General features: G+C 41.0%; 3 protein-coding genes across 4 annotated transcripts; all 3 read right to left on the bottom strand.

The window, feature by feature from the left end:
* Positions 1–73: 73 nt before the first annotated feature.
* On the bottom strand, positions 74–6,465 carry LOC106641221 (uncharacterized). The gene is made up of 11 exons (XM_014355558.2): positions 6,273–6,465; positions 5,468–5,708; positions 3,168–3,207; positions 2,932–3,073; positions 2,673–2,815; positions 2,094–2,217; positions 1,287–1,433; positions 933–1,192; positions 574–783; positions 355–482; positions 74–277 (listed from the first exon to the last, which is right to left on the bottom strand). Exons 3-11 carry the CDS (start codon positions 3,202–3,204, stop codon positions 74–76), a joined length of 1,395 nt encoding a protein of 464 aa, XP_014211044.2. The 5' UTR covers positions 3,205–3,207; positions 5,468–5,708; positions 6,273–6,465.
* Positions 6,466–8,264: 1,799 nt separating this feature from the next.
* Positions 8,265–11,525, bottom strand: Eno (alpha-enolase). 2 transcript variants are annotated; one of them, XM_014355564.3, is made up of 7 exons: positions 11,447–11,525; positions 10,559–10,661; positions 10,237–10,410; positions 9,992–10,149; positions 9,613–9,913; positions 9,246–9,532; positions 8,265–9,142 (listed from the first exon to the last, which is right to left on the bottom strand). In XM_014355564.3, the coding sequence occupies exons 2-7, from the start codon at positions 10,619–10,621 to the stop codon at positions 8,821–8,823; spliced, it is 1,305 nt and encodes a 434-aa protein (XP_014211050.1). In that variant the 5' UTR covers positions 10,622–10,661; positions 11,447–11,525; the 3' UTR covers positions 8,265–8,820. The 2 variants fall into 2 exon arrangements, with proteins under 2 accessions (XP_014211050.1, XP_014211049.1); XM_014355563.3 differs by lacking the exon at positions 11,447–11,525 and adding an exon at positions 11,063–11,360.
* A 490-nt stretch (positions 11,526–12,015) lies between these two features.
* Positions 12,016–16,614, bottom strand: PolD1 (DNA polymerase delta 1, catalytic subunit). Its single transcript, XM_014355562.2, has 12 exons — positions 16,399–16,614; positions 16,138–16,237; positions 15,947–16,058; positions 15,701–15,873; positions 15,365–15,624; positions 14,898–15,291; positions 14,586–14,831; positions 14,208–14,510; positions 13,662–14,132; positions 13,181–13,587; positions 12,437–13,090; positions 12,016–12,357 (listed from the first exon to the last, which is right to left on the bottom strand). Exons 1-12 carry the CDS (start codon positions 16,452–16,454, stop codon positions 12,261–12,263), a joined length of 3,273 nt encoding a protein of 1,090 aa, XP_014211048.2. The 5' UTR covers positions 16,455–16,614; the 3' UTR covers positions 12,016–12,260.
* Positions 16,615–16,777: the final 163 nt, after the last annotated feature.

Raw genomic sequence — 16,777 nt, 5'->3', positions numbered from 1 at the left:
ATTTTTGTTTCTTCGCATCAAGTGTACAAATACGTGATGCATATATGTTATTGTTGACTAAAAATGTATACAATCACATAGTAACGGCTATACATATGAGGTACTCTCGATTGGTTAAAAGCGCAATCGCGCGCAAAACGATACTGTACAAAAGCACTGCGGAGCAAACAACGTTGGACCGGCCGTTATTTCTCGACAGTCCCTGCTGATTGGGCTCGTCGATGTTGTTCCCGCCGAAGCTCCCCGCGGCCGGGTAAATCTCCTCCGTCGTGAAATCCTAATTGGCCAAAAAACAAATAAATTAACAAACAAAAGAGTAGAATCACGTTATACACATCATACACATTTACATACCTGAGTGTAAGTCAACCAGGTATTGGTGGCCCAGTCGGGTATTGCCGAGGTCGAGGGCGCCACCGGCGCCGACCACGTTATACCCCTGCCGTAGTTTGCCGATCTCTGGGTGACCGGATAAATCGGCACTGCGACCCAACGGGCACATACAATTATTCCGAAAAATGTAACGTTTATGCTCATTTTGTATATTATATAGGTATATACGACGACACATACCAGAATTCTCGACGATGGAAGCCGTGTAATGCGTGGGTTCCGGCGTTTTCCGGCTCGCGCCCTCATCCGGTCCAAAGAGCTCGTCATTGACCTTACCGGTTTTGCTGGTTTGCCGCTGCTGCGTCCCCAGCGACGAGGCACGACCCCCACCGGAAGTCACGGGCATTTGCTGCTGTTGCGAACTGATGCTCGTGTGCCCCGCGTCCACATCTATACGCGCATCGGGTGAAGTTAAAAAAAAAAAAAAAAAAAAAAAAAAAAAAAAAAAAAAAAAAAAAAAAAAAAGAGCGTGTCAGTTGTATCGTTTCATCTCCCAGGATGCATCATCGTGAAAAATGTATATAACACAAAGGACTGACTGGTCGCGTAGCTGGGGGCCCGAGCCGCTGCCTCGTACACAGTGGAGGACCTCGCCGTGTTAGCTTGGGCTGCGGTGCTGTAGATGTCGCTGTTGGCCTTGCCACTCCGGTGGGAGCCCAGACGCGAGGTGCTCGAACTTGCCGTTGGTTCCACGCTCCTGCCCTCGCCCAGTCGGCTGATCGACATAGTGCTCGACGACTTGTTGCCCCCGCTGCTCGTCCCTTGGGCCAACATCGCGATGCACTTGGTTGGGTCGGGGCTGCGTCAAATGGGCGACATTTTTTTTTTATATTATATGTACTATTTTAGTGGCTATATCATTATTGGACCATCGGTTTGGTTGTATAGCTCACATGTAGTTCAGGCACTGGTCCTGCAGAAAACGGAAGGCTTTGTCCAACACTTGTCGGGAGAATTTCGCGGCTATGCCCTCCGGCTGGTTGTTGTCGCACCTCAGCTGAGTTTTCCGGATCACGCAGGAACGGAAGTTGTGGTAGGCGCTGAAAATAAACGATGGGTGATTCACAGTATAATTGGCAAAGAGGATCTTCGCATACCCCCACCGCTATCGGAACTTTCCGTTGAAAAAGTTCCGAAAAGCTACAGCAGGAGTGTAGGGGAAGATTTATTTCTCTCCTGTGAATAATAACGCAAGTGCCAATCCCCACACAACCCGGGGCACTTGGATTATTCTATTTATTATAAATAATCAAAGCGACCAGTAACCGCCCCGGGTCATGTGGGGATAGGCTCTTGAGTTACTATTGTATTAATTATAAATAATACAAGCAACCAGCGAACCAATTTTTTTTTTTTTTTTTTTTTTTTTTTCAGGTGGTACGTCTATTTTGAATTATAACCACCGTTTTTGGAACAGTATAATAATATATATATATACTCTTTGCGCGAAAATCACACATAATGTGGGGGTACCGTTTGAAATTCCAACGTAATTGTACGTAGTAACGGTAACGCCACAATTAATCAACAGCCTAACGAGACAAGTAACAATCGCGAAAAATCCAAAGATTCAAAAGCGTAGAAGCTAATCTTTCCGCACTGTGCAGTCGAGGCGCGTGAAGAGCAATTAAAACGTACGAATGAAGGGGTGCAAAAAAAAAAACAGTTACAGTTAATCATAGGTGTACTTCAGCACTCACCAGCAGAGATAGGGTTTGCGGACGTTCTCCTGCGACACTTCGGAGACGAGGACGGTGTAGTGGCCACCGCAGTGTGACGGCTCGATGACCGTCGACTTGATACAGCCCGCGTACTGCAGGTACTCTGGAGCGCGTTTTATGCATCATTTTTGTTACAGGTACATAACAAAAGTTTTTTTTTTTTTTTTTTCGGCGCGTTCGATTGTCTTGGACACGTAACAGGATTGTTTGCCGTGCAATATGCTATTGTAGGAGTTTCGACACGCGTGCTTTTATGGTTTCGATTGTTTTCTTCGCCAATCGAAGAAAGAACAATAAACAATCCTACTTCCAATTGCTCTCTGTCGCAATTCGTTGAAGATGCGTTCCATAACGAAGTACAGTTGTAAATTTACCTCCCGGGGGGTTATTCAATCGTTATTTGTCACGCGAAGTTGTTTAAGAACATTACGAAAAACCATTACTCGTGAATTGCACACGTTTCAGCGTGTTTGCGATCATTGAGTGTATTCAATTAATATAAAAAAAAAAAAAAAAGAAGTAAATAATATACAGAAGAGCCCGTCGAGAGTCACTCACCCGCTTGATAGGAGGATACGGAGCACATCTGGTGCACGGAAGCGATAGGTGGCTCGACCGCCGAGTTAAATTGGTCCTTTCGTACTTTAGAGAAGCACTTGTCTATGTAGCGCCTGATGCAATCCACGAAGTTTGACCACGTTCTGCAAGTGCACGCAGTTTGTCGTAAGACAGGAATACACGGAATTGATTTTTTTTTTCCAAAGCCACTATACTTGAAAAAAAAAAAAAAAAAAAAAAAAAAAAAATCCCAACGCACCTGCACACGTTGTTTATGTCCTTCATGTTGTCGGGGAATATCAGATGGGGATCCTTGAGCATCGGCTCGGCTATCGAGATGCATTTTCGTACTTTGTCCTCGCCGCAGTTCTGCCCGCTGGCCACGCCGAGTGCCACTATGCCTGGAACATCGACAGAACAACTTTCTACGATTCATAGAGAGAATAACAACCGAATACGAAAAAAAAAAAAAAAGAAAAAAAATCAACTACGTACCGAGGTACAGAGCTCCGGAAACGAGGATCCGGGACATGATCTGAAATTGCGAAAGAAGAGTCATCGGCATTGGCTTTACAAGAGCGAGCGACTATGTGTGTATACGTGCTACGTTTTATTGTTGGGCGACTATTTTATTTTTTGATTATCATCTAGGAATGCTTTTGATACTTTTTCCCCTTTTTTTTTCAATACGCACAAAATCAGCCTCGACGGACAATCCAACCTGTGTAGGGTATATACATATAGCTAAATAAGAACCACCCGAGCGTTGCGTTATAATGCACAGTATGTGTACAATGTATAGTGGAAGTGACGCGTACAAACAGCCAGTGTTGGAAACAAAAGAGAGATTCGCCAATGAACGAGCTGGTGGAAAAAAAAAAGATGACAAAGGACAACAAGTGTTTAAAAAGAAAAAAAAAGAAAATTGAATCGAAAGACACGATTCTGACAATCATTAATTATGAAATTACCCAATAACCCATCGAACAAAAATACACAAGCGCAACGTTCGAAGCGGGCGATAGCGTCAAGATGCGCAGAAAAATCGACGACACGCATCAGGAGATAGATGTTTTAGGTGTGTATGTATATGTGTGGGGACGAGAAATGCAATATGTGATGTGCTGCGCATTACGATTCTAGTGCGAAAATTGCCACGGTACTTGAACAAACAGCACACAGTGCGACGTGATCCGACAAAGCTCGTGTAATCTAGTTATACACTCGACACGATACTTGGACAATAGGTGGGTGGTGTATTTGACAAACACCCGCACATTGGATGGACGTGTTTGTTGGGGAGGGTCAGTTAGCGCCCCCCCCCCCCCACGCGTATACGTATATAATTAATATTATGTTTGTGCGAGTATTTACGCGTGCCGGGCAACTGCGTCGGGAGAGCCGTTCACTTTTTCCGCGCGCAACTTTGACTCTTTTTCTTCCCCCCGATGACAACTTTTGGCGTCAGATTATAATACACGATCCGGACGATGGTTTATTGTACAAACACCTGCGCCCATCAGTCTCGACTCGAATCGGTCCCATTGTTCGCGACGCGTTTTGAAAAACCATTCGATATCCCGCCTTTTGCCATATATATATATATACATATCATACATGACACGCGTGCACAAGCTGTTCTTTAAACATCCGCAGTTTTCTAACGCTTCCTTGGTCACTGTTATCATACATCATCGACTCGCGAAATGAAATCGGCAATTTTTTTTTTTTTTTTTTTTTTTTATAATATACGCTGATTCAATCTGCCCACTCGTGGAATTCTAGATTGAGATCTGTCTGGTTTTTTTTTTTTTTTTTTTTTTCCAAACGATTACCGCCAGTAAAAATGAGGACATTTTTGGTATGCGGGTGTGTACCTTCGGGATGTGGGTCAAACGACAAAAATCACCGATAAGACCAAATATGGAAATAAATGACGGAAACGGGGAAAAAGAGCCACGAGTACATTGTATACCTACGTATCACAAAGCCCGTGATGGGACCTCCACCTCCCCCCCATAGGCCGCTACATTTTATATTTTCATTGCCGACAGATTTCAATCGCAGATAGTACACGTTTCCTCCGTTGTGGAGTTGAAAAAAAAAAAAAAAAAAGTAGGCTAATGACGGTGGCTACCCCCCCGCATTTGTCAAGAAAGTATAGTGTACAGATCGGCAAATCGGATAGTGTACGCGTTTCTGGTGGAGATTTCACGGGACCGTAGACGACAATATTTTGCACCACAGTTCCCAAAATCGAAGGAAAAAAAAAAAAAAAAAAAAAATATCCGAAAATCGAGAGGCAATGAGAAGGAAAAAACAAAGAAATTCCCCCGATGTACATATTGTAAACTTGCAATTTCACTCGCGACGAAGGCTTTCCCCAAAGGAGAAAGCTTTGGCAATTATACATGTATACAGATAAAATTACAACGCGTGAAATAATGCCTCGTTGTTGTACCGGTATGAATATTCAATGCATATACATGTAATACGCGTAAGTAAACGGCGTTGTTATACAAGACAGGGAGGAGGAGTGCGCCGAACCCGGGCGTGTATGTGTGCACTTGTGTACACATAGACGCGAAAGCAGGACCCACTCGATCACCGCAGTGTGTCAGGCCGAGAGAGAAAGAGCTTCCGAAAGCTCCTTACCTTCCGGCTAATACACCGTACTTGTATATCCTAAATCACGCGACACTCGATTATTCAACCGTATACAGGGGTAAAGTGGGCCTTTAGATATTTGCACGTCCGTGTATGTATGTATGTATGTATGTATGTGTAATTTATACCTTTTTATTTATAAGATCCAAATCGTGGACACGCGCTGACGGTGATCTCCTCCTTAATTGAAGTATACGTTGTACACAATGTATTTGAGGAGGAGAGGGATGATTGCGGTATGTATATAGGTATACAGCTCGATTCTTCTTTAGATGGTAAGGCGCTCGGGGTGTTGTCTAAGGAATTGCTGTTGTTGAAGCCGTTGACACGTGATGCTGGTGGCTTGCATGGTTTATTCTTGATCTTGGGCTATTGCAGTTCAACCCTATGTTTATTTATATACATACGCTTGGTTCGAATTATTCGGTTGGAAAATAGTGGGCCTCCGGTTTGGAAAACTAAATATTTTTTCAACGCGGTACAGCCGAATGTGAGGTCTTTTAGCCTTTTACTTCGATTAATGCAGTATGCATAGGCCGTTTGATACGTTTGTACCTTTTTCTCTTTTTTACAACTTAATCATCAGATATCTGTACATAACTATTTACACGTAGGGAGTGAACAATTATTGCTCATACGTATGTTTATTTTTTTCTTGGTGTTAACTTATTTACATGGAGCGCTAATTTAATTTCACATACTCTCAAATGGTATAATATATAATATATACGTTCGTTCCTAGACGTGCGATCCGAACGTGATACGCGTGCGATTTTTGGCGCTCAATACGTTATAATACGTATTAACTTGTAGATACCATCACCGACTTTTCTAACAATTTTGGAACATGTATATTATATAAATTTAAAAAAAAAAAGAAAGAAAGAAAGAAAGAAAAACAGTTAAATCGTGATTAAAATCGTCATATCTTACCATGTAAGCCCCTCGGATCGGTATGGGTAGACTGCCGATGCGTGGAAAAAATCGAGATCACTGCCAACGACGAGGCAAACAAAAACCGATTCGCTCGATCTCACAACAAAATTCACTCCTCTATTACCTGCACCAAGTTCGAAAGAGCCGACAAAAAGCAAAAAATTTCAAAGAGCGCCAGGAGTCGCGTCCTGCGATGCGTCGAACGGCGACCGGGTGGGTATACCAACTAAGGAGCGCAACCGCTACCGATGCTCTACTGACTCTTTCCCTCGCAAAGAGCGTACGTATGTGGGTGTCGCGCGCCCCTCCCCCTCTTGCGGGTGCTCACATATATGTATACACGTCCACCATACACACGGGATCTATACCCCTGTGATTCCGTGCCTATACAGGTATAACCAGCCGAGTCGAGTGCGAACAGTGAGTAAGTACACCTACCTGCTGGATATACATGTATACATATATACCTATACGTACCGACTGCAAGCGGTGCTCGTTCTTTGAACCCATGCACGGGCTGTGTGTTTTATACACACCTGTATCCTTGTATACGTTTAACTGACCGTGCACAGAAAGAGACTAAAAAAAAAAAAAAAAAAAAAAAAAAAATGTGAGGGGGAACAAGACTCTCGCGATGCTTGTACAACTCATAACTATAACGCTGCAACGTTTTTTTCCCCCTTCTCCTCGTACACGCGAAACTACCCAAGTCCGATCGCTTACCGCAAGGGGGGCCACGGGAAAGGGTGTTTTACATTGTCATTGTCACTCTGGAGGGGGAGGGGGGTTGAGGATTGCGTTTTCACCTGCTTCTGAGTCACCCCCGTAAAAGCGAGGTGTCTATACCCTGCTCGTTGAGCAAACTCGAATGATTATACACACGCATGAATAAGAAATCGCTCGATTGATGAAATAAGTTTTTTTTTTTTTTTTCCAGGCTTCCCCGTGACTGAATGAGTAAGCCGAGTCATGACTGACAATCACTCTCACTCGCTGTATGCACACGTTTTTAGCTGATTAAAAAAAAAAAAGAGAAACTCATTGTATGCGTCTTTCCGGAGATTAAAAACACGTTGTTTTCCTCGACATTGTACCAATTGGGCTCGGTCATTTTAAAAAATATCTGTACCTTTGGAGGCCTACAGCCGATCTTTCCAGTTACGTTATGTGTGAGCACCGCGTGTTATCTCGAATTGCATATCTTTCGCGTGTCGTGTACCGCAACAACTGGGACAGAGAGATTAAAGGAAAAAACAAAACAAAACAAATAAACAAATCGTTGCGTAAATCATTGTGTAAAATATAATACATGTGACTTCAAATGCATCGTCATGAAAAGGAAGCGCTTGTTGAGGAAAAAAAAAATATATCCAAGTGTCTCCGGGCGATGCAAATTGCCGAGAGAGAGAGAGAGAGGCGCACAATAAATATCGGCCGGCCGGCCGGTCTGGCGCGAATAAGGACCTTTTCTTACATGGTGTATGCCTCGAAGCAAAGGGGCGCCGGGTATACTGACCTTACGTCTCTCCCTCCCTTTCTCTCGAGTCGATACTTATGCTTGCGCGCAGTTTAGTTCGGGTTCGCGTGCGAATGGGCTATTGTCGAGTAGGTATGCCTGTACAGCAGTACTAGTAGTAGCCACTGGCCAAGAAAGCAAGAGAGAGAAAAGATGCGTGACGTGCGATTACTCAAGATTTTCTCCTCGGCACGATCTGCGCGCTGTGAGGGAAGCTATGTGGGTCACTTTGCGCCGAATCAATCGGTCGGGGACCCTTTTCTGCGGATTCTTACATTTTTTTTTTTTTTTCTCTTCTCCAAATAAAATGATGCTTGTCGCGCAAAAAATGGTCATCTTATCGATTATGTACGGCTTATGCAAATGGTTATGCAAAAATATTCAAATGCATGTCGTATATAGGGATCGCCGAGCCCTATACGTTCCGCGCGTCTATACGAGGTAAAAATGCACAAGATAATAACCGAGATTAATTTAGTTTCATACTTTATTTGGAATTTTTATCAACTTATTTACATTTTCGTTTGGAACAATGCATTTCCAGACACGGTCTGTAATTCATGCTACGCAAAATATGGTATACATCTGTCTATTTCCAACAATTCTTATTACTCGAATATCATTACCTATTCGATGGATCAACGTTTTATTTTTTCTTCTTCTTCATAATAATAAATACTTTGTGTTCCGACGATTCGGAAGTATCACGAAAATTCTTAAAAAAGGGGCAACTAAAAAATAAAAATCTGTTTAAAACGATACAGAGAGTACGCTGACAAGATTAAATGGTAAGCTTGAGCATTTCTTGCGAAACGCTCAAGTTCTCGATCATCTACTCGTATCGCGCGTCGAATTAAACATTGCAAAATCAAATTACAAACGCTTTGTTTTGAAAATAATATAAATAGGTATATAATACCGCGTTGCAGCTAATAATATAAATAAATGTGAGTGTACAGTAGGTGTGCCGACACGTGTTATTCTCGCTGCCTGTCGTTCGCTTAGCATTGACCCAAGCATAAAAACTGCTTAAGCATGGGGGTTTCGGAATTTCTCGCCAGCGTACTTGGCTTCAGCTCCCAGCTCCTCCTCGATGCGAAGAATTTGGTTGTACTTCGCAAGACGCTCGGAACGACAGGGCGCGCCAGTTTTAATTTGGCCGGTGGACAGGCCAACGACCAGATCGGCAATGAACGTGTCCTCGGTCTCGCCGGAACGATGCGAGACCATCGTGCCCCAGCCAGCGCTCTTGGCAAGTAGGTGAGCTTGGATTGATTCGGTCACACTGCCGATCTGATTGACCTTGAGCAACAAGCAGTTGCAGGCCTTCTTTTCGATGGCGGTCTTGATTCTGAAATTACGATGCATTATCGAAACAGTCCAATAATCTTGTGTTTTAATCAGCTTAATTACTTTTAATAGAATAATAAAGCATAAAAAATGTAGATGTTTACCTCTCTGGATTTGTTACGGTGAGATCGTCACCAACGATTTGGATTGGAGTAGCTGCAGTAATGTCCGTCCAGGACTGCCAGCCATCTTGGTCAAAGGGATCCTCAATGGATACAATTGGAAACTCTTTGACCCACCCCAAGTACAAGTCTTGCAAGGCTTTGGGTTCCAAGTACGTGCTTGGGTCAGACTTCTCATTTTTGAAGTCCAAGTCGTACTTGCCGTCCTTGTGGAATTCAGATGCAGCAACGTCCATGCCTATTTTAATTTTGCCCTCGTAACCAGCAGCCTGAAAAAAAATATTTAACCTTAACATCGTATACATGTTCCAAATTATTTCCTTGCACGCATAAAATTTTATAAATTTACCTTGATGGCGTTCATGATAAGGTTGATGGCTTCCTTATTTTCCAGAATGTTGGGAGCAAAGCCACCCTCATCACCAACAGCAGTAGCATCAAGACCAAACTTCTTCTTGATACCATTCTTCAAGTGGTGGTAAACTTCACTGCCCATTTTCATGGCCTCGGTGAAGTTTGAAGCGCCAGTTGGCAGGATCATGAATTCCTGCATAGCGAGCTTGTTGCCAGCATGGGAACCACCATTGATGACATTGAATGCAGGTGTAGGGAGAACAATGTTTGTGTTTCCAGCCAACTCGGCAATGTATCTGAAGATAAGTTATAGATTTTTCTCTACACTGTTTTTAATCAAAATTTCATTATTAAAAAAAATTCATTATACTCACTTGTACAGTGGCATCCCCTTTTTGGCTGCTCCGGCTTTGCAAACGGCCAAAGAGACACCCAAGATAGCATTAGCACCAAGCTTTGACTTGTTTGCTGTACCATCGAGTTTCAGCATTAAGTTGTCAATGTCTTTTTGCTGAGTAACTTCGAGTCCGGCCTACACACATGTCACACCAAATGTCATTCAAGATATTTTGAATCCGAAAAGTAAAAAAATATGTAAAGTTTACAGTGAAAAACACACCTTTAACAGTTCAGGGGCAATTACTTCGTTGACGTTTCTGATAGCCTTGAAGACTGACTTGCCATGGTACTGGTCCTTGTCGTTGTCCCTCATCTCAAGTGCCTCATGGACACCAGTGGATGCTCCCGAGGGCACTGCAGCACGGAAAAGTCCATTTTCCGTGATGAGATCAACCTGCAAAGAACGAAAAACCACTTAATGTTGGCCTACAGTTTGGTAATTTGAATGAAAATTCCGCATTGTATGAATGAAAGTTGACTTAAAAATAGCCAGCAAAGAAGTTTACTGCACAAATAATGGGTTGTCGACGTGAGACACTCACCTCGACGGTGGGGTTGCCACGGGAGTCATAGATCTGGCGGGCCTTGATGCTTTGGATGGGCATGGTGGCGTGTAAGTATCGCTTGAAAGTTACCGTCAAAGTCCTGTAACATATAATATAAGCAGAATCGAATCAAACCTTTGCCAAAAGATGCATACATACTTATATATAGACGTATACAACAATGTCAAGGTCTCTCTACCCACCCCTCGCGCGTTCTTTTGTCGTAACGTCAAAACACTCAACTGATGGAAAGAACGAAAAAAAAAATTAATAATAAAGTAAAACAGCGCACGAAATTTTTCTTGCTCCGGTTTCTCTCTACTTACCCTATACCTGCGTTACGCTTATGTAACACCGGTCACATCAATAAAGTTCCCGGACGTGCAAAGTGCATTTATAATTCACGAGCTTCGAACGTAATCTCGCTTGCGTCAAAGCATTATCACCGTTGCCGCAAAGGTCAGGGGGATAAAGGCTCTAGCACTGCTGCTGTACACTTACGCCCCGGCAGATAAAAATGACCTTGGCAAGGTCATCGGGAAACACAGCGCAGAGTGTGTATACGCGGACGCCTCTGCAGTTTTGTATGTAACCTTTGGCCAAGCTCCGCTCTGGAGGTCAGTTACACATCAATGGGCTGCACCAGCTTCCTTGGTCTATACGATCTTGGGCAGTTTATCCGTCGACAAATCGGACACTAAGTGCCTGTGCCCCAACACAGGAGCTCCGTGATGAGAGCACAGTAGATTTTTTCGTCACTTTGAACACGTGGATCGAGAGCTTTTATTCACTAAATAAATATCCTAAGACACGGGAACGCGAGTTTGGGAGAGAAAACCTTGTCAGAGTTTGAAGATAGTTCCGATGACTTGGATAAGTACTCACCTTAAACAGAGTCTCACCGGCAGCGGACGTTCAAAGTGAACTGTTCAATCGTCGCACTCCGGGCACTCGCGAGAGTCGCGACTCGCGTGTCTCTCGGATGGTGGGGTGTGATGACGACACGACAACGTTGTCGACGACGAGGGGAGAAAATCTCTCTCTCTCTCTCTCTCATATACACGCATGTTCTTACTATATTTGTGCTATCGATCCAATTTGCATTACTAATATTTACACTTGTCAAGTCAAATTTTATTTGTTGTTTAAGAATTGATGGAATATTGGGCATTACCTAGTAAAAATAAATAAATATGCTACCAGACGCATATGCCAACAAATGTAATTTTTGTTACTGATACTGAAGTAGAAAAAAAAACCAAAGTTTTAGTCCCACGCATCTCTCAAATATTTGTTGTAATTAGGAACTAACAAACGATGAAAATAAACAGAGGCAACCTGCAATTTGTTAACTTATGAATGACACTTATTTATGTAAGTTTAATAGTTATAAGCACTTTAAGTAATTTACAGTGTAATTGCTAAGAAGGATGGATTAATAGAAAAATTAGAAATTTAGAAAAAAAAACATCAAGTGTATTTAAAAAGTTTACACAACATGTCGGTGCGGTTCAGATGACAAAATAATATGTACAACATTTAATGTTTCCATTGTTAACAAATTATCCATCGCGAAAAATCAGTTACATAAAATTATGTTTCCGATTGATTGTTAGTGAATAACACTTAGATAAATAGATCCGAATGATGAAAGTTAAAATTAATTTAATAAGTTAGATTGCCAAAAAAAATGGCAAATCTACCATTTCGGAATACCAAACTTGTCAACTCGTTTTGATTGGGCGTCCAAATCCAGCTGGACTTTTTTCCTCATGTAGAAAATGGGACAGTCTCGGCTAAAAATAAATTAAACAATTTCATGATTCTGTCAATTTTATATGTGAATAGAAAAGTAATCTTCGCAATGATAGTAACCTTGAGCAAATAACTTCTTGATGAAGACTTCCCTGGCATCTTTGGCACTCTGTCCACAGTCTGCAAAACTTCTCTTCTAATTTTCTCATACTGTAAATTTCATTTTGAATGATCTCAGATTCTTTCTGTTCACAATACTGACAGAGCGCTTTTTCCTCTCGGTCTGCCGTTAACACAGCCTTACACCCTAAACACAATTCTTTTTTGCGCGTAAAGGCCACCAAGGCACCCACTTTGGAAGTGGCAATTGATTTTGTTCGCGTGTGTTCTCCTTTTAGTAATAATGATTCCGCTTTGTCACCAAGAATAGGTTCGAAAATTCGAACGAGTGGCTTGGATAGCTGATTCTCCAGATAATAATTTGTATCTATGGGTATGTTATTTTCCAACACGTAAATTGGATCTTCGGCCTTTTGATAAGCAGGCACTCCTTTGGGCCCATTAATAAATACGTAAGGTATACGATCTCCTAATTTAGGTGCATTACCCGGATCTCGTTTCTTCATTTTAGCTGCTAACTCTACGTGAGCTTGTTTTGCAGTGTAATCGGTTTTTGTCAATTCTTTGGTAACGACTAATTGAGAAATGTCAATTCGGTTGCACAACAAATCGCTGATTATTTGCTTTGCGTAGTCCGTAGCGTCTTCGGGATTTCTGTGCAAATTTTGCGAAAATAAATAAACATTTTATATTTACATTTTAACTTATATTTTTTACAAGTATGCTTTCAAAAATGATATTTACCTATCTATTAGTAATTTTTGAAGACATGTGTTCATCATGTTGGCTACCAAGGGACAGTTATCTCTTCGTACAGTTTCTAAACCTTTGCAGTCCATCTTATCATATTTGTCCGGCCTCGTGAAATACAAACCGGCGTATCGTTTTTTATTAATAAGAAGATATGGAAAATATACCTTCTCAAATTCTAATTTAATGGGTTTGATGAATTTCGAGGTCACGTATTCGGCAGCTTCCCTTCCAAGTTCCATGGCCTTTTCAATTTCTTTGACTCCAAATTTTACCATCACTGAATCAGTGTCACCATAGATAACAATAGCGTCATGTTCATATCCATTTTCTTTACGGTAATGTGATTCCACTTCTTGCTTTGTTCTTTCAATCATAGTACGACCATAGGCAGTTACACTCTAAAATTGCGTAAAACAAATTCAGTAAAATATTAATTTTTATATTGATCAATATCTAACTAGAAAACACTTACGCCAGATATTTCTAGGCACGGTAATTTTCCTTGCTGCGCGCCAGTGAAACCATATACAGAATTGGCCGACACTTTGAGAGCGTATTGTCGACCATCGAGTACTTTTTGTTTCAACGGATCGGTTTCTTTTTTTAATTCTGCTTTTGCAGCTTTTCTGGCAGAAAGCAAGTGCTCTAAGATTTCGGGCAGTATTCCCTTTCTCACGTTGCTCTTAATAAAGAGGGAATTGGACGGAGTCTTGGTAATATCATCGTTGGAAACACCAAATTGATTGACTACCGCTGTATTCAACAGAGTTGTGTAACAAATGTTATGAGCCATAATAATACTTGGATATAGGGAGCTGAAATCGAGTGTTGCGATCGGATCGTTGTAATATCCACGAAGCGGTTCGATTACGGTAGCTCCTTCAAATTGTTCTTCCGAGCCTTGGCCATGATGGACTGGTATTAAATATCCTCTCTCAATTGTCTATTAAAAATACGTAAGTTAATTATTACGATAACGTGACATACGTTATATATTACGATGATGTTTGCTATTTACCTTTCTTAATAACTGTGACACAACTTTGATTTGTTGACCTCTCGTTAGAAGACTCGAAAGAGATACACCTGTGACTCTTGCCATTTCCATGTAAATAATAATACACATGAGCTTATCTAGCAGTCTGAGAGGCAGATAAGCATCCTTTAAGCAATATACAGCTAAACGCCTTCTGGTTTGAGCGTTTCCGTTTTGTAAATCGGTGATAATACTGTGATGAACATCTTCTTTTTGTTCTTGAAGAAAATGGTAACTCACAGCGTTCAGGGTGTAAGATCGAAGTTTGTAATCTCTCACTAAAACCTTTTCAAAACGTCATTGTTAGTTATTTGTTTCTTTTTTTTTTCTTTTTTTTTTTTGATGATATTTAAAACCTACCAAGAGCAGATCAAACGGTACGCGACCTTCAAAATTAACAAATTTATTTTCTCTCCTCCCCATTTGTTTACTTTGCAGTACTTGATTTTTAATCACTGATTTGATATTTTTTATTCTACCTAAATAACTAAAATCTCTGACGTTCAGATGTTGTGCTCGGTTTATCAAATATGGAAAATCGAAATTGTTGATGTTGTATCCTGTGAATATGTCGGGATCTAATTGTCGGATAAAATCGGCCCATTTCTGTAATGAGTAATAATTAGCTTACGGAATTAAAAGAGTATTACTAAAATGATTCATGGTACATACCTCCAGCATCTGACTTTCTTTTTGAAAACTCAAAACCTGAGATCCAACGATTGGAGCGCATGTGTCAAGAGTAAAAATATTTCGCAAAAATGGCTCACTGTCTCCTTGATTGATCACCATATTGGCAATCTGAATAACTGGGTCGTGATTTGGCTCGGGAAAAATACCTTTGCGACCGGCGCACTCAATGTCAAAACTGAGAATCCTAAACGGTGCAACTTTGGACCATTCTCCTTCAGGAGCATGAGCTATGAATTGGTCCCAAGCTACGTCAACTTCCAATTGGCATCTGGTGATGAGCGGCAAATTGTGGCCATGTTTTCCTCTCAACTTCCATTTTTTTGGCTGTAACTCTATCCATGAGCAGCCAAGCATGTGCGTGTCAGCCATAAATCTTAATATGTACAACAATGCATTTTTTTAGCAGTCAAAAATATTTCAAGATGGTGACATCAATCAGTACAAACCTAATGTCAAAATCGATATTACTCTCATAGGCAGTGTATTTGTGGTCAAGAGTTGGAAAAACAACTTCATTTTCTAATATTCTTTTGCAAGGGGCAATTAATCGAGGTAAAGCGACAGTTATTTTTAAAAAGAGTGACTTCTTTTCTCCAGTGTAACCAAATACTGATTGACGCTCGACTATTTCAACAGCCAATATGAAATCTTGAACGTTTTCACTGTTGTTTTTGATGTCTTTTTTTACAGCGTTATTCAGAGCTTCCTGTAATAATAAAAGGTTTATGCAGTGACAGTTTTTCATGCTGTTAATAGGTGTGAAGTTGTGTTTTTCATCTAACCTTGAATGGTTTACAGTGAGAATTTTTAAACGATGGATGAGCAGACACAAAGAAGTAAGGACTAAAACCATGGACATGACAACAAACAGAATTGCCTCCTTCTGTCACACCATACATCCTCATAACAGGAACCGGGCCAATCCTACTTCCCGGCATGCCAGGTAAAGGTTTGTCTAAAAATCAAAATTAACTTGTAATTACGTAAAGGTAAAAATATCAGTGTTTTCAAATAGATTCTAATGATACCTGTGTAATGATCTACTTCGATTTGTTGGAAAGCCAATGTGTCTTTTGATGGGTCCAAATTTGGAGGTGGAGGTCGACTCCACTTTGAGGATGTATTTTCTTGTTCTGGACCCTGCAATGAGTTCAAGATTATTTAATACACAGTACTTATTGCTTTGCGTTAAAATTTTATGGTATTTCATTTTGCTTACTTCACCAAAAATTTCAGGGTTTTCACAAGTGAACTCCTCATCGAAATCACCCATCTCAGCCAACTCCGATACAAATGTTGATGGCTCATCATCGTTATTTCTAAATAACGAAATGTAAAGTTATTAACAGACACTGATAAATGATTTAGAGCAAATTTCGTAAATAGTAAACATATTTGCAAAAGGAGGTTAGTACAAGTTGTTTCAAGTTCTTGCACGGAAAATAATTGTTTGAACAAGGTAGAAAAAAAGTGTTCTTACGAGAATTTTCCTTTTTTCGGTGGCTGTTTTGACGCAAAAGGTGGCCTTTTGCTCATTTTGACAATTAATAAGAACTCCGAAAAAAAAAAAATACGGTTTAGTCAAGATAAGATGCAAGGAGCATTAGGCTGTTAGTTTCTGACTTCAGCAACTCCACATAAATCCCGCGCTTTCTCTGCTCTGTTCTCTGCGCGTGCGCAACAGAAACGAGAAATACGAGAAATACGAGAATTCGAGAGAAACGTCAAAGTTGAGCTCAGTCGATACAGAAACTGACGTGTGTGCACTAGGGGTAAATGACCCAATTACTGCGCACTGAAATTTTTGATTGTAGTAAATTTCTCATTTCTCAATGTTTTTCGATGTAAATTGAACCAGT

The sequence above is a fragment of the Copidosoma floridanum genome, unplaced genomic scaffold, assembly GCF_036245765.1.
Source record: "Copidosoma floridanum isolate Cflo_tuat_1 unplaced genomic scaffold, Cflo_Japanese_pri ptg000030l, whole genome shotgun sequence".
NCBI lineage: Eukaryota > Metazoa > Arthropoda > Insecta > Hymenoptera > Encyrtidae > Copidosoma > Copidosoma floridanum.
Note: the sequence above shows the minus strand (reverse complement) of the source record. Positions and strands in the feature narration are given on the sequence as shown.